This window comes from Littorina saxatilis, linkage group LG8, assembly GCF_037325665.1.
Source record: "Littorina saxatilis isolate snail1 linkage group LG8, US_GU_Lsax_2.0, whole genome shotgun sequence".
NCBI classification, from domain to species: Eukaryota; Metazoa; Mollusca; class Gastropoda; order Littorinimorpha; family Littorinidae; genus Littorina; species Littorina saxatilis.
Window position 1 is genome coordinate 39,340,246 of NC_090252.1, and position 26,982 is coordinate 39,367,227.

General features: G+C 41.7%; 1 protein-coding gene and 1 long non-coding RNA gene across 3 annotated transcripts; one reads left to right on the plus strand and one right to left on the minus strand.

Annotated features, from left to right (window-relative positions):
* Positions 1–4,980: 4,980 nt before the first annotated feature.
* Positions 4,981–26,024, plus strand: LOC138973502 (uncharacterized). 2 transcript variants are annotated; one of them, XM_070346210.1, is made up of 5 exons: positions 4,981–8,712; positions 19,548–19,865; positions 20,955–21,755; positions 22,239–22,280; positions 22,768–26,024. In XM_070346210.1, exons 1-5 carry the CDS (start codon positions 8,601–8,603, stop codon positions 23,271–23,273), a joined length of 1,779 nt encoding a protein of 592 aa, XP_070202311.1. In that variant the 5' UTR covers positions 4,981–8,600; the 3' UTR covers positions 23,274–26,024. The 2 variants fall into 2 exon arrangements, 1 of the variants encoding a protein (XP_070202311.1); XR_011458045.1 differs by lacking the exons at positions 19,548–19,865; positions 20,955–21,755; positions 22,239–22,280; positions 22,768–26,024 and adding exons at positions 10,659–10,814; positions 11,394–11,557; positions 13,855–13,994 and having other exon boundaries at positions 4,991–8,712.
* Positions 13,611–16,319, minus strand: LOC138973503 (uncharacterized). Its single transcript, XR_011458046.1, has 3 exons — positions 15,982–16,319; positions 14,696–14,870; positions 13,611–14,258 (listed from the first exon to the last, which is right to left on the minus strand). It is a non-coding gene; the product is annotated as an uncharacterized lncRNA (long non-coding RNA).
* Positions 26,025–26,982: the final 958 nt, after the last annotated feature.

Below are 26,982 nucleotides of genomic sequence, written 5' to 3' on the forward strand. Positions count from 1 at the left end.
GAGGGTCACAATTGAGAAATGTAGTGGTCAGGGACGCCGCCGTGCCGTACAGCTTATCCTGGATGGGGGTCGGCTCCGGCCACATCTTCCTTCTCAACAACTGGAAGTTCCCGCAGTCTTGTAGGATGTGGTGGGTGTCCTGCTCTGCTTCTCCGCAGGGACACATCGGGGACGGCACAACTTTCAGTTTTGAGTGGAGGTGTTTGTTCAGCCTGTTGTGCCCTGTTCGCAGCCTGAAGATGGTAACCTGCTCTGTTCTTGTGAGCAGGTGAAGGCTGTCTTTTTGAGCCGGGGTTCGGAACAGGGCTTTAGTAATGGTATTTAGCTCGGCAAGGCTTACGGCGTTGTCTTCTTGTTCTTTTTCTGTGTTTTTGGTTGATAAAGGACAAATAAAATAAAGCACGTTTTGAAAAGGAGGGATATAATAACACACAACCCCTTATAGCATCACAACAAGGAACAAACTTTGGGTTTGTCCTTTTTCCTTGTCACTTAAAAACAAGTTGTGTATTGAACATAACTAGTTTCTGCTCAGATTATTAACAGAGTAAGCTTAATTAGCATTGTACGGACTCCTTCTGTGTAATTTGTCAGCAAGGTTAATCTTACTATGCTGTGGTTTCCTACTGTTTAGAGAATATAACTTAAAACATTGTATCGACGGGTGCTGTGTTTAACAAGTACTTTTCGTGAATTAATTTCTGAGCCATTATTTTGTTTTTGAACCATTGTTGATATAAGAAATGATTGTTTTCTTTTTACTTTACTTTGTGTATGTGATTCGACAACTTTGATAAGTGCTTATGATCAAAGTATTTTCCCAACTTTCAATTCTACATTTAACAACGTGTAACATAAAAAACGCTGGCGCTGGACCCGAGTACTCTTTAGACTGGCTCGCTCCCCCAGTATGAAAGTTTTTGTCTTATGCACGTGGATTTAAAAAAAAAAATAATTATTTTACACAATTAAAAAAATTATTAGAGTAAAATAAAACATTAAAACGTTCATAATAAACAATAGTAAACAAGAATTAAAAAAAAAAAAATTTGACCGCCCATGCCGGGAATCGAACCCGGATCACTTGGATTAAAAAAAAAATATATATTTATTTATTTTACACAATTAAAAAAACTATTAGAGTAAAATAAAACATTAAAACGTTCATAATAAACAATAGTAAACAAGAATTAAAAAAAAAATAGACCGCCCATGCCGGGAATCGAACCTGGATCACTTTGGCCATAGACTCTCGTGCTCTCTGTCTCTCTTTCACCGAGACCAATAGTTTCTTTGCCGAGACCAAATCCCCACCCGTCGGCTGTCTTGCAAATCATGCTTTTCTCGTCACTGCGTGACGTGTTCGGCTCAGCCGCCCAAGTCTCCCCTTTAGTTCAGGCTGTTCGCAAAGCGACCAGCCTCCCACCGCAAAAACTCCCCCCGTTAAGAGTCGTTTTTGTGGAATATTTCGCATTTAGGTCCCAGGTAACATTATGAAGTTTTAATACGATCAATCGGACCTATTATCAAGTTAGTGTATCAACTTTTGAACGAACTGCGCCCAGTAGTTTCCCAGCAATAAGCTGTTAAGTCGAGACAGACAGACAGACAGACAGACAGATACACAGACACACAATTAAAGTCTGTTGGACCCTCCTACTGCGTATTCGGGGATAATGCATATATTCTTACTTTAAACCTTAACACTTCCGCGTTGTTAATGCATTAGAATGTGACGACGTCTTGCATGCAAGCCGCATTTAATGCTATGCTTGATTGAGCCTGACCTTTGTCTGACCTAGGTTTGTCAAAAGTTCAGCGACAAAGCATCGTGCAGTGAGCTTCCTAATTTAGACTCCGCGAAGTTGGCTTCACCGAATTAATATCAGGCTATAGGCTATTCGATACAGTTCAATAGTGCAATGTAATGTTATGTTTTTGAACATGTTTTTCTTTAAATGGGTGTCTGCTACTTCATACCGTTGTGTCTCCCATTGTATCATTCTTAAAGGCAGAGTCCCCCTGTGAAAACAGTTGTGTTCCCCACTGTATCATTCTTAAAGGCAGAGTCCCCTTGTGAAAACAGTTGTGTTCCCCACTGTATCATTCTTAAAGGCAGAGTCCCCTTGTGAAAACAGTTGTGTTCCCCACTGTATCATTCTTAAAGGCAGAGTCCCCCTGTGAAAACAGTTGTGTTCCCCACTGTATCATTCTTAAAGGCAGAGTCCCCTTGTGAAAACAGTTGTGTTCCCCACTGTATCATTCTTAAAGGCAGAGTTCCCTTGTGAAAACAGTTGTGTTCCTCACTGTATCATTCTTAAAGGCAGAGTTCCCTTGTGAAAACAGTTGTGTTCCTCACTGTATCATTCTTAAAGGCAGAGTCCCCTTGTGAAAACAGTTGTGTCCCCCACTGTATCATTCTTAAAGGCAGAGACCCCCTTGTGAAAACAGTTGTGTTCCCCACTGTATCATTCTTAAAGGCAGAGTCCCCTTGTGAAAACAGGTGTGTTCCCCACTGTATCATTCTTAAAGGCAGAGTCCCCTTGTGAAAACAGGTGTGTTCCCCACTGTATCATTCTTAAAGGCAGAGTCCCCTTGTGAAAACAGTTGTGTCCCCCACTGTATCATTCTTAAAGGCAGAGTTCCCTTGTGAAAACAGTTGTGTTCCTCACTGTATCATTCTTAAAGGCAGAGTCCCCTTGTGAAAACAGTTGTGTCCCCCACTGTATCATTCTTAAAGGCAGAGACCCCCTTGTGAAAACAGTTGTGTTCCTCACTGTATCATTCTTAAAGGCAGAGTCCCCTTGTGAAAACAGTTGTGTTCCCCACTGTATCATTCTTAAAGGCAGAGACCCCCTTGTGAAAACAGTTGTGTTCCCCACTGTATCATTCTTAAAGGCAGAGTCCCCTTGTGAAAACAGTTGTGTCCCCCACTGTATCATTCTTAAAGGCAGAGACCCCCTTGTGAAAACAGTTGTGTTCCCCACTGTATCATTCTTAAAGGCAGAGTCCCCTTGTGAAAACAGTTGTGTTCCCCACTGTATCATTCTTAAAGGCAGAGTCCCCTTGTGAAAACAGTTGTGTTCCCCACTGTATCATTCTTAAAGGCAGAGTCCCCTTGTGAAAACAGTTGTGTTCCCCACTGTATCATTCTTAAAGGCAGAGTCCCCTTGTGAAAACAGGTGTGTTCCCCACTGTATCATTCTTAAAGGTAGAGTCCCCTTGTGAAAACAGTTGTGTTATCCCCACTGTATCATTCTTAAAGGCAGAGTCCCCTTGTGAAAACAGTTGTGTTCCCCACTGTATCATTCTTAAAGGCAGAGTTCCCTTGTGAAAACAGTTGTGTTCCTCACTGTATCATTTTTAAAGGCAGAGTTCCCTTGTGAAAACAGGTGTGTTCCCCACTGTATCATTCTTAAAGGCAGAGTCCCCCTGTGAAAACAGTTGTGTTCCCCACTGTATCATTCTTAAAGGCAGAGTCCCCTTGTGAAAACAGTTGTGTTCCCCACTGTATCATTCTTAAAGGCAGAGTCCCCTTGTGAAAACAGTTGTGTTCCCCACTGTATCATTCTTAAAGGCAGAGTCCCCTTGTGAAAACAGTTGTGTTCCCCACTGTATCATTCTTAAAGGCAGAGTCCCCCTGTGAAAACAGTTGTGTTCCCCACTGTATCATTCTTAAAGGCAGAGTCCCCTGTGAAAACAGTTGTGTTCCCCACTGTATCATTCTTAAAGGCAGAGTCCCCTTGTGAAAACAGTTGTGTCCCCCACTGTATCATTCTTAAAGGCAGAGTCCCCTTGTGAAAACAGTTGTGTTCCCCACTGTATCATTCTTAAAGGCAGAGTCCCCTTGTGAAAACAGGTGTGTTCCCCACTGTATCATTCTTAAAGGTAGAGTCCCCTTGTGAAAACAGTTGTGTTCCCCACTGTATCATTCTTAAAGGCAGAGTCCCCCTGTGAAAACAGTTGTGTTCCCCACTGTATCATTCTTAAAGGCAGAGTCCCCTTGTGAAAACAGTTGTGTTCCCCACTGTATCATTCTTAAAGGCAGAGTCCCCCTGTGAAAACAGTTGTGTTCCCCACTGTATCATTCTTAAAGGCAGAGTTCCCTTGTGAAAACAGTTGTGTTCCCCACTGTATCATTCTTAAAGGCAGAGTTCCCCTTGTGAAAACAGTTGTGTTCCCCACTGTATCATTCTTAAAGGCAGAGTCCCCTTGTGAAAACAGTTGTGTTCCTCACTGTATCATTCTTAAAGGCAGAGTCCCCTTGTGAAAACAGTTGTGTTCCTCACTGTATCATTTTTAAAGGCAGAGTCCCCTTGTGAAAACAGTTGTGTTCCTCACTGTATCATTTTTAAAGGCAGAGTCCCCTTGTGAAAACAGGTGTGTTCCCTACTGTATCATTCTTAAAGGCAGAGTCCCCTTGTGAAAACAGTTGTGTTCCTCACTGTATCATTTTTAAAGGCAGAGTCCCCTTGTGAAAGCAGTTGTGTTCCTCACTGTATCATTTTTAAAGGCAGAGTCCCCTTGTGAAAACAGTTGAGTCTCCCACTGTATCATTCTTAAAGGCAGAGTCCCCTTGTGAAAACAGTTGTGTTCCCCACTGTATCATTCTTAAAGGCAGAGTCCCCTTGTGAAAACAGTTGTGTTCCCCACTGTATCATTCTTAAAGGTAGAGTCCCCTTGTGAAAACAGTTGTGTTCCCCAATGTATCATTCTTAAAGGTAGAGTCCCCTTGTGAAAACAGTTGTGTTCCCCACTGTATCATTCTTAAAGGCAGAGTCCCCTTGTGAAAACAGTTGTGTTCCCCACTGTATCATTCTTAAAGGCAGAGTCCCCTTGTGAAAACAGTTGTGTTCCCCACTGTATCATTCTTAAAGGCAGAGTCCCCCTGTGAAAACAGTTGTGTTCCCCACTGTATCATTCTTAAAGGCAGAGTCCCCTTGTGAAAACAGTTGTGTTCCCCACTGTATCATTCTTAAAGGCAGAGTCCCCCTGTGAAAACAGTTGTGTTCCCCATCTAAGAACTATACAGGCTTTTGAACAGGATTGGACATTCGTTCACTTCAACGCATACCAAAAATCAACAGAGTGATTCAATCCCGTGTAGAGTGGATGATTTATTCTAGCCAGATTGACAATGTTGCCCTTTACCACATTAATCAACAAACATTCCCACGCATCACAGAAGCAGCGATGCTGTTGATTTCTTGGAAAAGACGGGCGCAGTGGCGTGGTGGTAAGACGTCGGCCTCCTAATCGGGAGGTCGTGAGTTCGAATCCCGGTCGCTGCCGCCTGGTGGGTTAAGAGTGGAGATTTTTCCGATCTCCCAGGTCAACTTATGTGCAGACCTGCTAATGACTTAACCCCCTTCGTGTGTACACGCAAGCACAAGACCAAGTGCGCACGGAACAGATCCTGTAATCCATGTCAGAGTTCGGTGTGTTAGAGAAACACGCAAGTATCCAGCATGCTTCCCCAAAAAATATGCTGCCTATATGGCGGGGTAAAAACGGTCATACACGTAAAAATCCACTCGTGCTAAAAACATGAGTGAACGTGGGAGTCTAAGCCCATGTACGAAGTAGAAGAAAAAATCCCTTATTAAAAACTGAACATATCATGACCACTCACACGAGAGGGAACGTACTGTAGCTTCGCGAATGAGATTGTAAGGCTGCCACGTCACATTCTGAAGTCTGTTACTCAGGATTGATTTCTTTCAAGCACCGAACAGCTATTTTACAAGCAAAACAAGGAAAAGGGACAAGAACAAAACAACACCCCAACTATTTCTCAAATTGTTGACAGCTAGCTCTTTTGCATGTTTGTTATTTTTTCAACGAGGTATGTCACGCGAGAACACTTTTAAGTGGAACGAAACCAAACTGAAGAGCATCCTTGAATGTTACATCCGGGTTTGCTTCTTCAATTTTTGGGGTTGATGAAGGAAAAATGAAATAAAATACGCTCTGCAAAGGAGGGGTATCTCACGACAAGGACAATATTTGATTTCGCCTTTTTCCTTGTAATTCAAAAACAATTTTTGTGTTACAGTTACGCACAGATAATTTCTACTCTGATTAATAACAGAGTAACATTATACGGACTCCTGCTGTGTAATTTTTCTTCAAGGTTATTCTTATAGTAATGTGCTTTCCTACAGTTTAGAGAATACAGCTTAAATCATTGTGTCGACAGGTGCTTTTCGATCATGAATTTATTTCTGAGCCATTGCTTTGTTTTTGAACCATTGTTTATATACAAAAAAAGTGATTATATTCCTTTTAATATACTTTGTGTATGTGATTCGACGATGCTGATACGTACGTGTTGATGATCAAAGTAAAAAGTTTCATGGGAGTAGGAACAAGAATATATCGCGCAATGATAAATACACCCACAGGTATATAATCTCGCTCTCGTCTTTAGCAATTTTTATTTTTATTTTTATTTGCCAAGCACATCATGTGGGGCGTTTAATAAATACCACTGATTGTTACAATATTCCTTATGAACTGTTATGTGTTTGAGCTACAATGGACATTAACATTTTCATGTACAATACCTCTTTTATTTTTTAATCAATTCGTTAATCTACTTTAAATGTGTATGTGTTGTTGGAATATGTGTTGTGTTTTTAGCAATTTTGTTTTCAACGAGGTACGTTACGCGTGAACACTTTTAAGTGGAACGAATCCAAATTGAAAAGGATCATTGAATGTAACATCCGGTTTAGCTTTTTTTTTCTTTCCTGTTTGATGACAAAAATATGAAAGAGAACACGCTCTGAAAAGGAGGAGGATCTCACGACAAGGACACTATTGGACTTCGTCTTTTTCCTTGTAATTCAAAAACCAAGTGTGGCGTTGCACATAACTAGTTTCTGCTCTGATCAATGATGCCTGTCTTACACTGTGCCGAATATCCTTGCGAATATGAACATCTTGTATTCGGCAAAAAAAGAGACGAATGGACAGGAAAAAATATTGAAAATTCGAAGCCTTACTGATCATTGCGAATGCACACAAATCCATATACGAATGTCTTGCAGATGTATTACGAACGTTGCGAGTGGCCTTGCGAGTGTTGCGAGTGCTTGCAAACATTTTACGAATAAAGCGATTATGCAATTCGCATTGTTCGTAATACTGCTCTTACACTGTGCCGAATATCCCTTGGGAATAAAATTCTTCAATAATTCGTAATGATCGGGACATGGTCGCAAGACATTTGTAAATGTTCTTAATCATTCGCCACCATTCGTCTCTTGTTGCGAATATTAGCAAAATGCTCCAAATATTCGCAAGGAATGCATATTTTTCAGTATTCGCAAGCCATTCGTAATCATCGTAAAGGTATTCGTAGCGCTCGCAAGGCATTCGCAATGATCGGTACACATTCGCAAGGACTCGCAACTATTCGTAAGACATTCGCAAGAAATGGAATGCATGTGTATATGAACATGTTGTATTTGGCCAAAAAAAGAGACTAATGGACAGGAAAAATATTGAGCATTCGAAGCCTTACGAAGCCTTGCGAATGTCTTACAAATGGTTAGGAGTGCTTGCGAATGTCTACTGATCATTGCGAATGCATACGAATCTATATTCGCAAGGATATTCGACACAGTGTGAGACAGGCATAACGAATGGTTGCGAATGCCTTGCGAGCGTTTCGAATACATTGTGATGATTACGAATGTTCGCAAGGATATTCGACACAGTGTGAGACAGGCATAACGAATGGTTGCGAATGCCTTGCGAGCGTTTCGAATACATTGTGATGATTACGAATGTCTTGCGAAATCTTACAAGTACGTTGCAAAAACGTTAAGAATATGACTTCTTTGCGAATATTAGGAACATGTTGCTATGTTCAAAACAAGAGACCAATGGTGGCGAATGGTTAAGAACATTTACGAATGTCTTGTGACCATGTCCCGATCATTGAGAATTATTGGAAAAGTATATTCGCAAAGGCAATTCGGCACAGTGTAAGAGTAGCATAACAGAGTAAGCTGGACATCGTACGGACTTCTGTGTAGTTTGTCCGCAAGGTTATTCTTACAGTGCTGTGGTTTCCTACAGTATCGATAATATAACTTTAGATACTTGGTGCTTGCAGGCGCTGTTTTTTTGTAACTACTATTTATGTCTTTAATTTTGAGTCAACTTTCTTGATTATTGTGTGTTCAAGAAATGACAATTTATACTATAGATACGTTTGCTCTGCTAAGAGATTTTTTTACTTTGATATTGTACTTTGTGTATGAATACATCTTGTGTCGTCATTACTGAGTTGTCCATTACATCCTGCAACAGTAAGCTGACGAAATGTCAACGGAGAATGTACCCAAAAAGATTTCTGTTGTAATTTGTTTTAGTTTTGATTTGCTTTGTGTATCTGATTCGGAGAAACGCCTGATATGTATTAACAAATTCACTGATTATTTTCATATGAGTTGAAACAAAGAGCAAATACACCTGATTCAAGTCAAGACAGGGACTGCCAAGAAGTGTGTAAGTGATATCCATCCTAGCCAAACAAGGAAGTGCACTTGCAACTGAAGTCTCTTACTGTTCACGTTGCGTGTCGCTCAATGCGTGTCGTGTATAGAAAAGGCAGATGTAATCTTTCATTGGGAGCAAAGACAAGCACGATGTGGACTGCGTTGGCACTGTTCCTGACTTCTGTGTGGCTTGGCTGCAATGGTATGTGTATCTGTAATTCTGCACCTGTTTATCTGTATGTGTCTCTGTGAGTCAGTGTTTCTGTGTGTCTGTGTGTCTGTTTGTCTGTATGTATGTCCCCCCCCCCTCTTTCTCTCGCTCTCTCTGTCTATATCGCTGTCTCTTTCTCTTTGTCTGTATGTCTGTCTGTCTCTCTTTCTCTCTCTCTTTCTCTCTCTCGTTCTCTCTCTCTCAGTCTCTCTCTCTCTCTCTCTCGTAGCTCAGTTGGTAGCGCGCTGGCTTTGTAGCCAGTTGGTCGCTATCAGCGTGGGTTCGATCCCCACGTTCGGCGAGAGATTTATTTCTCGGAGTCAACTTTGTGCAGACTCTCTTCGGTGTCCGAACACCCCCGTGTGCACACATGCGCACGAAAAAGAGCCCACGTTCACAGCGAAAGTCTCAGGGCTTGGAAAACACGAAGACACGCATGCATCATCTCTTGTCTCCGATTATCATGATCGTATTTTGATACTTTGACGAGACAAACCCAATGCTGGTGTATCGAAGAAGACAGCCACAGCGGGCTTGTTCGAATCAAAGTATCACATATCTTCAACGTATTACCAATACCTGTCCCAATATAGACCAGATGGTCTAAGAGGACGTTAAACCCTAATAGTCAGTCAGTCAGTCTCTCTCTCTTTCTCTCTCACTCTCTCTCTCTCTCTTTCTCTCTCTCTCTCTCTCTCTCTCTCTCTCTCTCTCTCTCTTCTCTTCTCTTTATTCCTCTTATTACATTTGATTTCCTATGGCTTGTTTGTTGTTTGTTTGTTAGTCGTGTGTGTACTTTGAACGTTTCAAAGCAATCCACCAAGTCATTGCTAAAGTGCAGCCTTTTTTTGTCATGATACCCCTAAAAATTGACGCACTGAAAAAGTCCCGTTTTGGACCGCTCTTGCGATCGACACCTGCATCAGTAGGAATAGTATAGCACACGAAATACGCAAGGTAGCAAAACAAAACAATCTCTTCAGGGTAGATAATTATTTGGTTTGACTTTCTTCTCGTATGTCCAAGTTGCAAAGTTTTGGCAGTTGTGTTTTTTTGTCGATTTTTCATTCGGCCCTTCCGTTTTTGTCTGGTCGATTTTGAGGGTACCCTTACTTTGCGCGGCGGTCACGTGATCCCTGTAACATAAATATTTAATCCAAAAGATGATCCTGAAGATTTAGTGAACGGCCTTAACTGGCATATACAGTTTTTTTAATAAAATGACATGGAAATCAATGCTTTAATTTGAGTTTGAAATATGTTGCAATAATGTTTTGCCAAGTTTATAAGTGTACGACTAATTTGTCATCCTAAGCTGTTTCATCAAAATACAATCAACAATGAGCATTGCTTCATAACAATCAGGTTATTAGAAACACTATGAAACCAAATCCCAAAAACCGTTCTTGTGACAAAGACGCAGAATTTAAGAACGGTGACTATAAGTATTTTCGATGACCTTCCTCTTCTTAAAGAAAAAGTCCAAGGTTTTTAAGTATCTTCAAAAACTTGAAAATCGAATGCCAAATGTTACAAACATCTCTGTAAAAATATTTTAAAAATTGAAAAAAAATTGTTGTTGTTGTAGTTGAAGATTTAGTGTTGCGGGGCTAACCAAGACAAGTCGCCTGGGGTCAAGTAGTGGTCACGTGGTTTTCGGTGCACTGTGACGTCGGTGCACTGTGACGTCACAAGTTTTTGTGTTGATTCTACCACTAGTACCAGTTTGATTTTCACACATGCTCGAAAAGAATGTCTCGGTGGAGAGCAGCTGCAAACTGCAACAACTCGTCAATGTCCCCAGGCATTTCATAGCACAATATCCCTCATAAAACTCTGAGTCTCTTGTGGAAATGGAAGAGGTGTGTGCAGCACAAGCGTGCAGATTTCAAAGTGTCGGGCACTTTCTGGACACAGATTTCGCCATTTTTCTGCAGCACAAAAGTTGGCGTTTTGACCACTGGCAGTGTCTTCCCTTCATAAAAGTCCGGAGAGGGCAGTATTACGCGAGGCTGGTACAGTCGACGAGTCATCGAAACTCCGAGGCGAACATACGAACAGCGGATTATCTCACAAGAAGGAATGCGTTGAAGGTCAGAGTACATGCTTTTATTTTCATGCTTATACACGTAAACATTGTTTTGCTGCGTAGCGAATACGAATTGGTGCAGAACAGTATGTCTGGGTCCAGCTGATATTCGCTGGAGTACAGATGCGCCACAGGCTAGATCTACAGAGTTACAGAACGGTCTGAGCTGAGCTAAGAATAAGAGTAAAAAGTAGTCGGGGTTGTGGACACGTAAGACAATGCGTGTGTGTCACGTTATCTATTCTATTCAGTCGCAAACTATCCCCTGATATCAATTCATGAAATTGGCAGCGTTTGCTGGAATCATGGTTTAATGCTATTTTAACCAGATCTAAGCTTTTGGTGGATGTGCAACTGGTAACAGACACCTGCATGCTAGAGACAAGAAGATTACGAATTGTGCAGGGAATTAATCTTTCTGCATTGACTGAGAGACGCAAAACCAGTCTAATTGCTACAACATGGATACACATCCAGACGACTTCCAGAGGGTGTCTAAATGTTCAGTGTACTGTATAGATCAGAAGCATACTTTCGAATTGATTTATACTCACACTCATTTTCTCTCTTCTTTTACTTCCAGACCTTTCATCATCACTCACGGCCACTGGTCAGAACAGGCCACTAGACACTGACACCATGACCATTCCAGATTTCCCGGTTCTCCGTGATCACAACGCAACTGTTGACCAGTCCTGTTCCTACCGTCCAGAATCACCACAGGAGAAAACCAACGTGCCATTCATCGTAAGATTTTTGATTTGTTTTGAAAATTAGTGCCTTATTCTGGCTTTGCAAAAAACAAGAAAGTGTCTTTGACAGATACCATCCAAATAATACATTATGATAATGAAAACAAGTAGTTCATTTCTACTCATGTTAATCGTTTATGCTTTCTGTGCTGAGCGACATATGGATTGAATTTCTTTTGTAACTCGCCTCCCGTCAACCTGCAAAACTATATCTGTAGAAGTAGTTTCAAATAAAGTCAGTGTGCTTCCGAATAAAAAATATGAAAGGGTATTTTCTTAAATGTTTAATTATAGACCAAAACAAAACATTCACGATTATGTTGTTGACCTGATGGTCTTTATGGTAGACAGCAAGAGTTGCATGTTCAAGAAGTTTAAGCAGTACATTTGAAAGAGCAAGGTAATTTAAGGTGGTATCATTTTAATGGTAGGTTCCACTGTAAGGCGACATGGAGGGTATCTTTGACGGACTCATTCAACATTCATACCCATGCACATCACCTCAAACACATAAGCTTAGTTCTTGAGTCAAATTCATTGGCTTCATAAATTTTGTGAATGTTTGTCTGTTTGCAGATTGGCTTATCTATGAATTTTTTCGAAAATATCTTGCGATCTACGTACGCATAATGTAACACGTGAAGAAGAACATAAAAAGTTCGTCAAGAGGAATCTAACTTGCATTTGCCTTCCTTATTGTTAATTTTTTCTTCATAAAGACTACTTGAAATAAACACAATGTTTAGCCATATCAAGGCCTCTGAACACGTTTAAAAAAAATGCAGGTCTTCTATCTATCTATATATATACCACTTGTGTCTGTGTGTGTGTGTGTGTGTGTGTGTCTGTGTGTCTGTGTGTGTGTGTCCGCGATGCACGCCCAAGGTTCTCGATGGATCTGTTTCAAATTTGGTGGCCATATTCAGCTACACCCCGGACACAACCTGCTCGATGAGATATTTCAACACGTGCTCTCAGCGCGCAGCGCTGAACCGATTTTGGTTTTTCTCTGGATCCATTCCCAGTAACTCTTCCTTATCTTCTCCAGTGTTTTCAGCGTTTATCTCCCTTCCTTCGTGTGGCGTCAATCCATATTCCCGTTTCTATTTTTAGAAGGTCACTGTCGACAACGCTCAATCCATATTCCCGTTATACTATTTTTACTCTTCTCCAGTGTTTTGCACGTTTATCTCCCTTCCTGCGTGCGGTGCGCCGGCAAAGCCGGGTCCCCGGCGCAGCCGGGTATTCGGCTCGACTTCTTCCCAGCGAAGCCGTACCCGGCGAAGCGGGTATTCATCTAGTTGCTCACTATATCAGATCTGCCAAGGCTCAGTTTACACAGGAAAAATCATCTCCCGACTTGAACACATACCAATAAACAGCCTCATTGCTTCTTGGAGCTGGATTTTGTGTGTGGAATGAATTACACATGTGGCGTTTTAGAAATTAATTCATAGAAGATGTACATTCGTGCAGAAATGCTTTAATTTAATAATTAGGTCTTCGTGATGTTCTCTTAGAATAACTAACATGTGTTCCCTTTACCGGGCCTCTGAACCAGTTTTGTGAATATGCAGGTTAAACTCGTGCCTTTTCTGTGTTATCAGTGTATTTCTCATCCAGGCATGGATGCGTCCTCTTAAATGGACAGCCCTTCGACAGCTCTTCCCGTGCAAACGATTGGGTTCAAAATCTCAAATCTTATCAGGCTTTTACATGGGATATGGCCATCCTTCCGTTTTGAAAAATACCAGAACTGAACACTCTGTATGGGTACTCTCTTTGCGAATTTCAAATTTTATTAATTAATTTCTTAAACGCCACACGTGTAAAATATTCCCTACAAAATCCAGCTCCAAAAACCAGTCAGGATGTTTATTCCTGGTATATGTTCAAGCCAAGAGATTTTTTTTTCTATGTAAAAGTCTTCGCAGATCTGTGTAGTGAGCAATCCTGTTTTGAAAAAGGACGTGCCTTTAAGCCTGTATAGACGGTTTGATTGTTGAGATACCTGCTGGCAATGACCGCAAGAATGAATGAATGCAAGAGGTAGTAATGCACAGATGACAACAAACCGACCTGCATTTAAAAAAAGTTAGGAGGCCTTGATAGGGGGAAACATTTAGTTCATTTCCAGAATATTTATGAAGAAATAATGAACGAGAAGAAATTCTGGCCTTGAAGTAAATGCAAATCAAATTATGTATACTTTTGACAAACTTTTTCTGTTCTTATTCACATGTTAAAATGTGTGCAGAGATCGTTAGTTACTTCCAAAAAAACATGTTTCAGGCAACATGCAAACGGACAATACTGGACACAGGCTATGCTGACCGGCTCAAGGACTGACTACCTGATGCTGGAGTACACCAACAGTGGAAAAAGTCTGGAACAAAATGTTGCAGAATGTGAACCATGTACCGGACCACGTGACAACCCAGTATCATCTCAGTCAAACCATGCAGGAATCTGTTCAACCAAAGATACTAGTTCAACACAGTCACACGATTTGTAAAAGTATATTTCAGCCTTCTGTAGCTCAGGGAGTTTGAACCCCACTCTTCATCCGTTTGGGAAAATATTTCTGATTGTTTTGACTGCACAGGTTGGTAATGGTACTCTGATGCTTCTGCCGAGAAACCCCACTCGCTAGCGCACAAGCTGCCTGTTATGGGTAAGCGACGTCCCTGTATTTCCTGCAAAGCAAGACAGAATAAAACAGCAGCTTAGTTTGAGCTTTTAAGACATTCGTACCAGAGAAAACGTGTACGTGTTTGTTTGGAGAGGGTGGATAGAATCATAAGACACGCTGTGTCTATGTGACGTAGAACAGGTTTTCAAATTCATGCTGAAGCACTGTGTGATCGCTATTTTCTCTGGCATATCTTACCTTAATTTCAGATAGACTGGGAACCGAAATGAGGATGTTTACATGAATAAACTATGATGATATGTATGTGTTTAGAAATAAAGAATAGTTTTAATGATATATGATGGTGTTTTTTTGTGGTTTTTTTAACCCAATGTGATCTTTTTGTATTTGAAAACAAATTGTACACTCTGTTGTCAACTTTACTTTCAGATAAATAAATCTATCATAATGGAAATCATCTGTTTGTGTTGTGTTACTTACCCATTTTGAACAATGTTGAGTCGTCCATATTCCTGTGTGTACGCATAGTATGCAGTTTGAAGGTAGTAGATGTCCGAGCAAACATAGGAGGATGTGCTGTTAGGCTGTCTATCTCCTCATCCAGGTTTTCCAGATATTTGAATTTCGTTCCCTCTTGGAGTTTCTGCACTGACACCTGATAAGCAAAATACACGTATCACTCTGTGATCATGGCAACATGTATCATCTGTATGCCCCGTTCAAAAATTACCTTGAGATTCTAAGGTATACACAGAAATTGCAGTGGATCACAAAAACAACACGAACAGTAGTACATGTATATATTCAGTTTAAAAATTCATGCAATGAGAGTCAATAACCCGATTTAACCCCAGGTAGATTCAGGGTCCCACTGACTGAATCTCATATGGTTGCTTTTCGGCACACACCACACATTTTTAATGTGACTGTGAGGTTTTGTTAATACATAGTAGCAACGTACTGTCTGTTCGTGACGTTTGAGAATACCGATCTATGCACTAACGCATTGTCTTTTTGTAGTGTGACTGTCCGATATTGCGTACTCCTAAAAATCAATGATCAAAAAGTTTGAACTGCTGTAATCGTGTTTCAGCATATGTCTGACAGTGCTTATTTGCTTTCAAAACGGCTTGCGATATCACGCCATCAGCGTTTCGCCACTGCTCAGAAAATCTTATGATTTCAGATCTAGTTTGAGATCGGAAATCACGTGTGCTCGTTTAAAAAACTAAATTCATTTATTACTTCCCTTTGACCGTTTCGCAAGAAAAATGTCAGGATCACTATTAGTATTAGCACATAAAAGCAGCCCACCGCCATTTAAAAAAATGTTCACTGTTTAGTGGTGTCGATGTCATGTAGTGTCTTACTGTCGCAAATAAAAATACCAGGATAATTGCAGTTTTGTCCGCAAAAAACAGGCTTTGCGCAATGTTAACTTGCTGTCTACATGTTTCGTTGTGTGACTGAAGAATTACTCAGAATTCCAAGAGAAAATAAGGATAGTCGCGTGTGAACATCACTGTGGAAGCATTTATTCTAAACTGGGCAGTTCAAGGACGAAATCCTTGATTAAAGATAGGAAAATAAACAACACTAGATGCCTGAAATAATATCATAAATCCATAATCTTTACAAGCTTACAGATCTGTGGAAGCACATCAACTGATCTGTGAAAAACACACCTGACTTCAATCTGGCATGCAAGAGGTATCGACTACGGACTAGACTAGTGTGTCAACATCACAACAAAGAGAATCACATACCATTTCGTATTGCCGCTTATGCTGGCTCTGTTTCAAGCAGTTCCTTGTGGCCTCGCCAGCATTTTGACGACGAAGAGGCTCAAACGGGCACGCTAAAACCTCAGGCTGGCTGAAAACCGTCCGTATTCCACTTGTCTTCCTCACTGCTTGAGCCGGCCATGTTTGTTGTTCAAGGCTCGTGACGTAGCACACCTATGTGCACAAGGTCATGAGCCAAGACTGCGCGCGCGATGGAACGATTCAGAACAACCAAAAACGAGTCAAAGTATACTTTTTGGATTTCTGTGTTCATTTTTACACACGCATTTGTGGTTGATGAATTAAGAGGGTCAACATATCAAAAGTGACCCTAAACCTTGAACTTTTCCTTTAAGAGCAATCTCTGTCTTCTTCTTGTCGTTCGCCTTTACACTTGGAGTCCAGCTCTGGAAATGAAGTCGGTGGTCTTATGTAGAGCCTCCACAGGTCCATGCAGCTTCTCGCGGAGGGTCGTCGGCCTGGTCCAGATCTCTCTCCTCAGGGGAGTGGGCTGCATCTTGCTCTGCGTCTCCACAGGGACACATGGGGGAGGGCACGGCTCGCAGTTTTTTGTGCAGGTGTTGTTGCAGTCTGGTGTGCCCTGTTCTCAGGCGGAAAATGACGACCTGTTCAGGCCTTGACAGTTGCTGGTAGCTGGTAGCGGGGTCGTCTTAAGCAGAGACTTTATGATGGTTTCAATCTCTGTGGAGCTCACTGTGTTTTCTTCTTGTTCTGCCTCTGCCCCCAGTCTGGCCATTTTATCCGCTTGCTCGTTCCCCTCTATCCTGCAGTGTGAGGGGACCCACTGCAATACTGTCTTCAGGCACTTGATTTTGTGAAGTGTCGTTGTGAGCTGTGAGCAATCTCTGTCATAATTTTGGCACGCTTTTAAGATTGTGTTATGTCTTGACGAAATGAGCTCTTGCACCAGGACAGTTTTACATTTCAAGCTTGCCAGTTAACTTCATCAACAGCGGAAAAAAGGCAGAAATCGTGACGAATAAAGTTGTTTCAGGGCAATTTTGAGAAACTCTCAAAAATTATTTTAAGTCCGTCAGCGAGAAATGTAACGTTCTTGAAGAGTTGCGACAGCACATTTGACGTTTAATAAGGAAAGTATCAAGTGTCCGTTTACATTTACAGAGAGTAGATTGCTAACGCTATGTTGTGTGTGCGCCAGTCAACGACAAACTGTATCTACACTACTCGTCATAAAATAACTTTACACATGCGTTTGAGGGCAGATCTTTCTGATGAGGCCGTTTATCGTAAAACCAATTATATGACTGGAAATGCCGTTTATTCCCCTAACTTATTCAGAAACAGATTGAGTTTACATGACGTAGTGTCGATACAGTGGAACCTACAACACAGTAGTGTATTGTATGTTCCACTGTATTGACACTACATCAGGTAAACTCAATCTGTTTTCTGAACATGGTAGGGAAATCAATGGCCTTTTCAGTCATATACTTGGTTTTACAATCAACAGCCTCATTAGAAAGATCTGCCCTCAAACGCATGTGTAAAGTTTTGTTATGACGAGTAGTGTAGATACAGTTTGTTGTTGACTGGCGCACACACAACATAGCGTTAGCAATCTACTCTCTGTAAACGTAAACGGACACTTGATGACGAGTAGTGTAGATAGTTCAGCTAAAGAATGCATACCAACTATCGACAAAAGCCACACACCCACGTACACTTTCCATTCTGAACAATCATCCTTATACCACAAGAGTCCATACGAAATGGTGTGCAGTTCAGTCCGCATAAAGTGAAATCATTTTTAAAATATCAAATTTTGAATAAAAGTATGTTATTTATTCAAAATGATGTATACTAACTTGTTGTTATCCTACACGCAGAAGAAACACGTTTTGATGTATACAGTCAAATGAATATATTAGAAGAATGTCTGTTGGGCGAGGGGATTACTTCCCTTGACCCAATTTGTGTTTGTCAAAACAGGCCACAGACACTTCTTTTTCACCGCTGAAAGAGAAGTGCTTACCCCTATTTTTCTAGAACGTTTACAAAAGTTCATCTGTGTATACAATAGAGTAACTTCAAACTCAACCATTGAACGCTGTATAATTCTGACACATGGTACTTACTGATACACAAAATGTAACCCTCCACCACGGAATGAGTCGCATGTCACCTTTTCATGATTTTCATATTTTTACATTTTCTTAAAGAGTTTTTTTATTCTCTATCCAGTGGTGAAAACCGTTTTAGAAAAGAGTGAACACTTTTCGAGTTATAAGCCTGTGACGAAGGTGACCCTCACACTGTTACGAGACACCCCCCGGACTTATATTATGCCTAGCGCAGAACCGCGTGAGGTGACATGCGACTCATTTCGTGGTGGAGGGTCACAAATGGTATTACTAATGCTTCTGTAGTTTGAAACAAATAGCTGTCAAAGCAAATAACTTACAGGGGGTGAAAATATCCTGCATCAAGCCGTTATCATTTGCCTTCAACGCAGGGAGATATTTTGGGAAAAGTGTTTACTTTTGAATTATATATCAATGTAACACATGTGAATATACCCTTCAAAAAGGTTAAGGACCACTTTTGAAAACGCATGCCATACAGAAATGACAAGGTTACTTTTTTCTGTATTGATTTATTGAAGAACTGAGGACTGTATCCAGAAAATGTCACATCAAACATGCCAGCGAAAACATCTGATTTCAAATTCATAACAGAAGTATTTCTTCCAACAAAAAACTGCAAAATATTATCCCGGCGGCGATCACTAATTAATCTCCCACTAATCAGTAGAGAGATAATCTACTGCGTAAGGGGATCTCTCCCTGGACCATCACAGAGCCCCCATTAAACGAGTTCGTTCTAGAACACCGCCATCTGTAAAGCGCTCTCTACGACGCTTTAAGACTCTGATGCATCCATCAGCTGCAGGATCCAAGAAGAAGCGGGACCCACCAATAAACCAGAACTGCTGCCTTGTCATGACCTTTACTTAGATGAGGCGATCCATCAATGTTGTGGTGACTGTATATAGGCCGATCATAACATTGTCATAACTGTACTCTGCCAATTGCTTGAAGCCATTCCTTCAGTCCGATGATGTTGAAGTGAGACACTCTTAACCACTTGCCGTCTTGTAGCCATCAAACATCAAACTGCCTTTGCCTTATTCAAGTCACTCCGTTTTCGTTATAGGGGCATGTTGTTTCATTGCATTAGTTTGTCAGTGTGTCATTTTACAAACACAAACAATTTGTGAGCTTATTTCATGGCTGGAACCCTGTTGTAGCGTGTGCATTACTGGTTTTTGTCCTGGCATGTATTGCACCGATTTCATTTCATTAGGACAGTAACACTGCCTGTCAAAAATGTTCCTAGAGCAAGACTCACTGCCCTTTTTGTTAATTCCAAAAAGTGACGTTTCAATCAAATTGTCAAACCCTTGATTTCTGGCGAATATTCTAAAGACTGTAAATATGTCATGACCGGTCCTTAACTTTTTTTTAAAGATTATATTTTTGCTTGTTTGTTTGTTTGTTTTCTCGCAGGATATCTCATTTCTGCTGGGGGCAAAACATGCCCAGTGGAATTTGAACTAAATTCAACTTCAGAGCTGACTTGCTCAGGGATCACAGTCGTCAATATGTTCTGGAACTGGATCCGCTTTGATGGCACTAAAGTTGAAATTGGTCATTGTAACAAGTTTGATTGCACAACCAAATATGGTCAATATAAAGTGACAAGGCCACAAAACAACACCAGCATACTGATCGTCACAGGGGTGAGTGACAACGCCATCAAAGGGACCGTAACATGCGGAGGAAATGGCACTAGTAACAACGCATCATGTAAAGTTGACACTTTTCGTGAGTGATTTTCGTATCTTCTTTATTATTTCTGTTCATGTTCATAGACCACACACACACACACACACACACACACACACACACACACACACACACACCCACACACACACACACACACACACTCACATACACGCACACACACACACACACACACGCACACACACGCACACACACACACACACGCACACACACACATACACACGCACGCACGCACGCACCTACGCACGAACATACAGACACACACATGCAGGCACACGAGCGCACGCACGCACGCGCACACACAAAACACACACAGGACGATGGCATTTTTTACGAAGTAAGCATTTCTAACCTAATGGAACACACTTGCACTAGCATTTAACAGCTGTAAATGACACAGTTTGTTTGAATGACTATTTAGTATGCGTAAACCACACACCAGTTCTCGTGGTTTATTCAACCCCATAGCCATCGTGGACCCATGTGACCCACTTTCCTTTTTTTCACAATTTAGTCCTCAGTTTGTGGTTTCAATTTGACTCGCTGTATATTATTGTGTACCTCTGAATCTAAATCTAAAATGCAACAAACCACTGCGAATCACACGAACTTGTCGGCGGCGGTAGACTTCAAAGAAATCAAGTGACATGCAGAACATTCTTCTGCTTTGGCAAACACGACATTGCAATACCTTCTTCCGGGCTCCCTTTTTTTAAACTTTCAAAACTTCGAATTGTACTGATTTTGTCTCACATGCTGTTAATTTATCATTTAGATTTTAAAAGTTAGTTCTAGCACCAAAACGAGGCTTCTAATTTGTTTTAAAGTTAATCCAGCTGGCCACGCAAAAATAAATTCTTTAATAAATGCTCGCTCTTTAAGGAGGGCACCTAGGATGTTCTCTAGCGGTAAGTATTAAACAAAAGGGTGTTTGTACTGTATGTAAAAGCCTGACAGTGTCTGTGGCCAGAAACTGATGGTTTACGTGGAGCGGAGTGGACCTTTAAGATACTGGCAGGGAATTAACGCCATTTTGAACAAAAAAAGCTTTCATTTTGAGGGCAGGTGTCTGTATCATTTGAACATTTCTGTTTCCTCGTCCCTCATCAGCCAAGACAACAACAGTCACCACAATCACTACCACGACCCCCACAGTCACTACCACCTCCACCACTACCACGACTCCCACAAGCACAACGACGACCCCCACCACCACTACCACGACTCCCACAACCACAACCACGACCTCCACCACCACTACCACGACTCCCACAACCACAACGACTAACCCCACCATCACTACCACGACCCCCACAACCACAACGACGACCCCCACCACCACTACCACCACTCGCACAACCACAACGACGACCCCCACCACCACTACCACGACTCCCACAACCACAACGACGACCCCCACCACCACTACCACGACTCTCACAACCACTCCAACGACTCCCACAACCACAACCACGACTCCGATAACCACAATTACTTCCACAACCACAACGACGACACCCACCACAACCACTACAACGACTCCTACCCCTACAACAACGGCATCCATCACTACAACGACTCCCACAACCACAACGGCGACCCCTACCACAACCACAACGACCCCCACAACAACGACGACTCCCACGACCACTACACCAACAACAACCAGCACCACTACAAGAACGACTAGCACCAGCCAAAAACCAGCAACCCCAAGCTCTATCACACTGGAGACATCCAGCGCCCAATCAACTCAGAGCTTTGCTACAAGGACGGACGATGTCACCACCGAAGGCGGGGCAGAAGTTGATGGGCTGCCAATCCCAATCATCGCTGGCGGAGCGGGAGGAGGGTTTCTATTCATCATTATTGTCATTGTCATCGTTGTCGTCGTCGCAAAGAAACGGAGACGTATGATCGATAATATTATCATTGTATTCATGGGATGAACTGTTTGAGAGAGAGAGAGAGAGAGAGAGAGAGAGAGAGAGAGAGAGAGAGAGAGAGAGAGAGAAGTGCGTGTGTGTGTATGTGGGAATGTGTGTGTGAGTGTGTGTGTGTACATGTGTGTGTGTATGTGTGTGTGTATGTATGTATGTGTGTGTGTGTACATGTGTGTGTGTATGTGTGTGTGTGCGTGTGCGTGTGTGTGTGTGTGGGTGTGTGTGTGTGTGTGTGATAATAAGTACAACTTGTTGTACGTGTGACAGCTATTACATGCATTAAATCCACCTGGATTCGCCATCCCGTTAAATACTGTTAACGTGGCTCACAATGCTTCTTTCAGATTTTAATCCAAATAAGCTTACTGTCTATCTATAGGAGCCAGCCAAATTGTCCTCTGGTTTCATTGTATCAGTAGTTACGTTATCCGAATTTGTTTTTCCGTTTCAGGCTCATCCAAGATAGTAAAGAGTACTGACAATGGATCTGAAGGTAAACCATGATGACACTGATTAGTGTACGATCTGAGAAACAAAGGGACGTACGCGCATACGTCATGTGCAACAAGAGTAAGTTAGAGTTATGCGGAACACATCTGCTGGCACCTGAGAGAATAACAAGCATTGAAATGAACAAGCGACTTTCATCCTCAAATCAGGTGCCAGGAGATTGGTTCCGTATGACTCTCACTTAACACTTGTTGAACATGTCGTATGTCTTTGGAGTGCTTACGCCCCTTTTTTTATAGCAAAATAGCGCACTGCCTCATTTGATAAAGATTCTTACAGATTATTGCAAACATTTTTAGCGTGCGTAGCAATTCATTCTCAATAATGTCCGCTTTTGACACTTTTGATCTTTCTTGGAACATGCGTTCTGTTTGTGGATCCCCCACTTCTTTTTGATGTGCCAAAGTTATTCGACAATTATAATGTCCCATGCTCATGTTTCCATCTGTGCCTTTTTCTCTCCATTGCAGATGTTGAGATCGTCAATTCTATGTACGAAAGTTCAGATTCGTTTACTTGCCCTGCTTCACCCCAACAAAGAAACACACCCGGCACTGCGGAGAACGAGAAAGAGACAAGTTTTGGCTATAAAGCATTTCCTACCAACCCATCTGGCGTCAATGCAGGGGCAATGGAGGCTCCTGGCGTGTATTCCGACCCCTACTGGAACGGCCACGCGATCCCAACAAGGTCCGCAGCATCCCTCGCTGACCCTTTGTATTCCGTGCCTGGGGAAGGGCCGGAGTCCAGCATTGCGATGAGCTCTCTCACCCCGCACAAGGGTGTTGGCAAGCTCCCCCTCGCCAGCCAAGCAACGCCTGTGGATGGAGAGTACGCTGTTGTCGACAAATCCAGATCAGGGAAGAAACCCGTCGTGGAGGATGAATACGCCGTCGTGGACAAGTCCAGGTCAAGGAAGACTAAAGCTGTGGAAGACGAATACGCCGTTGTCAACAAGAACAGGTCAATCAAATAAAATCCCGTGGGCGATGAATACGCCGTCGTTGAAAAGTTCAGGTTAGGGAAGAAATAACGTGTGGAAGACGAATACGCTGTTGTCAACAAGAACAGATCAATGAAAGAAAATCCCGTGGACGACTAATACGCCGTTGTCAACAAAAACAGGTGAAAGAAGAAAACAGTTGCAAAAGATGAGTAATTTAAGCCACCAGCAAAGACTAACAAAGACGCGTTTGTGTAACGAAATTATTCAAGTTTTACATTGAGAAGAGTAATAAGCATAATTCTGGAGCATGTTGGTGTTTGTCATGGCATATTTGTGCATATTATATTACAGCGCAGCGAATGTCCTTTGCAAATGTGTAGATTGAAATCGCAAAAAAACAACCAGAAATATCGAAAACTGACCTTAACTGACCTTAACCTACGTGCCCTACAGGCTCCTTAAAGCCCAACATCCTCTACAAAACTTTCCCTAATGTGGTTCCACAGCCTTTATTAGCTAAGCTGTCCACACACTACCCCGCGCTAGCGGTGGTTTGTTTGAGCGGAGTCAATGAGGCGTTTATAGTAGTGCCAAGACTGTTTGTTTATCTAGCGCGCCCATGCTATCGCCAACTTCTGACAGCTCCTGCATCGTAAATCTCCTTGTCCCAGGGCACACCCTAGCCTACAGGAGCTGTCTGAAGTCGGCGATAGCATGGGAGCGCTAGATAAACAAACAGTCTTGGCACTACTATAAACGCCCAATTGACTCCGCTAAACAAACCACCGCTAGGACGAGGTCTTGTGTTGACAGCTTAGCTGATAAAGGCTGTGGAACCACAGTAGGGAAAGTTTTGTAGAGGAGGTCGGGCTTTAAGATTACAGAGTGTTGCCTGCCATTTCATTAAGAAATAGGAAACTGTGCTGTCTATGGTCAACAAACAAAGATGTCTTTAGGTCCACTAAATTTGTATCGACATTTCGTACCCCTGACCGTGATTAAACGTGTCAGCTTGCATTCAGACTTAATCAGTCTTTGGTGATTGTGGTGAATTATCTGCCTAAGCTAGATGAGTCAAAAAGCAAGGTTGTAGAATTGAAGAGATATTCTTTTGTATTTTATCGTGCCCTGGTTTTCTTGTTTTGCCGACATGCTTGATTTACCGTTGCGTGACTTCATGCACATACACGTATTGGGGTATTTTGGTTTAAACAGGTTTTTTATTCAGTTGAATAAATACAAAGCCGTGATTGAATGTTATAACAAAGGAGCACAACAAGATCAACTTATAATTGTGCTCTTAGAGACAAACGAGTAATGTGGCGGACGATATTGTAAATGCATAATATTCAAACAAATGAAAACAAGAACAACGACAACGGAAAACTCACACACACAACACACAACATACCACACACACACACACACACACACACACACACACACACACACACACACACACACACACACACACACACACACACACACTCCGGTTTGGTAAGTTACCTGATAAATGTGGTTCTCAACACTCACAAGACCAATTTGACATCTTCCAGTGTGAAATTCAGATCTGCCCCAAATACGGGCAATAAAATGTAGAAGCGATAATCTGAAAAATATCTTTTCGCGTGAACGCTGCCACTTTGTCATCAGTCCGATGTCTTTTACTATCCAGAGCAGGGATGAACACACTTTTTCATCAGCAGTTTGTTATGTTTATCCGCAGACTGCTTTCCATTACTTGTCTGTTTTAGATTGACTCGTATGGTTCTTCAGCCTAGCAAGAAGTGCTTGTTTACAGTGACACGTTCTCACGCACGACATGTCGTAAATGCAAGTTCTAACGATTGTTTTTTTTATTGCACTGATAGAGAATGTCGATAGTTGTAAACTTCTGCCATTTCCTAATGTTTATTTCATTATTTTGCATACGGATATGGCTAATAAACGAAACGCGTTCTAAATCCGGGAAGGGAGGTGTGTCCTACTGCCTTAAGCTGTTGAGGTAATAAATCGTTATTTAACGGTGTTGACGAGTCTGTGTTTAGGGAATGAAATACTCTCTGTTGTTCTTTCCAGGTTAGCGCATAATTTGCTCTTTGTGACGCTAAAATAATAATCTGTATATGGTTTTTGCAGATATGGAGAGAAGGAAGGAAAATAGCAGATTTGTTGTTTTTGAAGTTCGTTTGTGCAGGCCACGTGCTTGATGAAATATGTAAAGGTGACATGTTTGAAGGTGGAGGGTGAAGGGTTGCGTGGAATGTTTAGTGCAGGGGGGTCCGGGGGCATGCTCCCCCGAAAAATTTTGAAAAAAAGGATGCAAAATGGTGCAATCTGGTGCATTATGAGGATGATCATTACCAGTTTCAGGCAGCAGATTTTGTCACTGATTAATACCCCAAAAATTGAAACTCAACCCGAAAAAACACAAAAATATTTTTATTTTTTGGCTGGGGGGGGGGGTGTCCGGCAACCCCAGAACCCCCCCCCCTCGTCCGCCCCTGTTTGTGATTATATTTGAGTGGTGACGACGTGGGTTGTGACAACTGCATTTAACTAGCGCTTTTGACAGAACAGTATATTTCCTATCTATACACGGGATCAGCGTGTTATTATCATTTTCTAAACTTTAACTGGCATTTTTTGTCAGTGACCTATTCTTACGTTTTGAACGTAAAACATCTTTTGAAGTGAAGTCTCGAGGGAGGTGGCGAGATAGTATATAAACAGGCGTCTGAAACTTATACTTTTGTCGATTCTATCTATTTGTATGACTGCGAGAGTGGATCGTGGTGTGGTAAGTTAGTTAGCAGTAACTAACCGTTCATAATCACCTTTTGTGATCTATTGAAACGTGACAAAGTGCCCATTTATATTCAGGAACCTATTTCACAGAGTCACCGAAAGGTACGGGTCTATGAATTTTCTACCACCAATACCCAGGATTGATTTGTTCAAAACTAGTCAAGCCTTCTCTGGCGCTATTGTGTGGAACTCCATTCCATCTGTAATAAGATCATTAACCTCACTAAAGAGTTTTAAACAAGCTCTGCATAATCATTTTATGTCTACCTAGAAGGCTATACTGGTCTTAACATGTGCAAGTACCGTAAAATCCCTAGCATAAGCCCACCCCCCCTGTGCACAGATTTAGGGCAAAATTGGGGGGTGGGCGTTTGCTAGGGATAGACCCCTTTGCACAAAGTAAGTTTTGTGCTCAACCGTGTAATTGAGTGAATACAAACCCCGAAAGCATGTAAGTTAGGTCGTGTGAGTAGAAGTGAAGGAAAAAAGAAAGAAAAAGGACTTTGAGGCAAAGAAGGCCAACCATGAGAGAGAGAGAGAGAGAGAGAGAGAGAGAGAGAGAGAGAGAGAGAGAGAGAGAGAGAGAGAGAGAGAGAGAGTGAGAGAGAGAAAAGGACTGGCTCTTCTGAAAACAACCCGAGCATAGTCATTCATATAAATTTATAAAGTAAAAAGAAAATCGCCAGACCTTTGCAAGGACAAAGTCAAACAATAACAACACAATTCCGGGAAAAAGAAACTTGATGAAATGTCGAAATGTCAACACCAATGAAGCCCTTTCTTTCTGTACAGGGAAGAAATTACACGATCGTCTTTGGAAATGAAACGTTAACTGAACTTGGATTTTGTCTTCAAAAGGCCCAATCTTTCTGAGAAAGAAAACCCCACAAACTTAGGAAAAAAAAGAGAAGAGAAACTCGAAAAAACATGA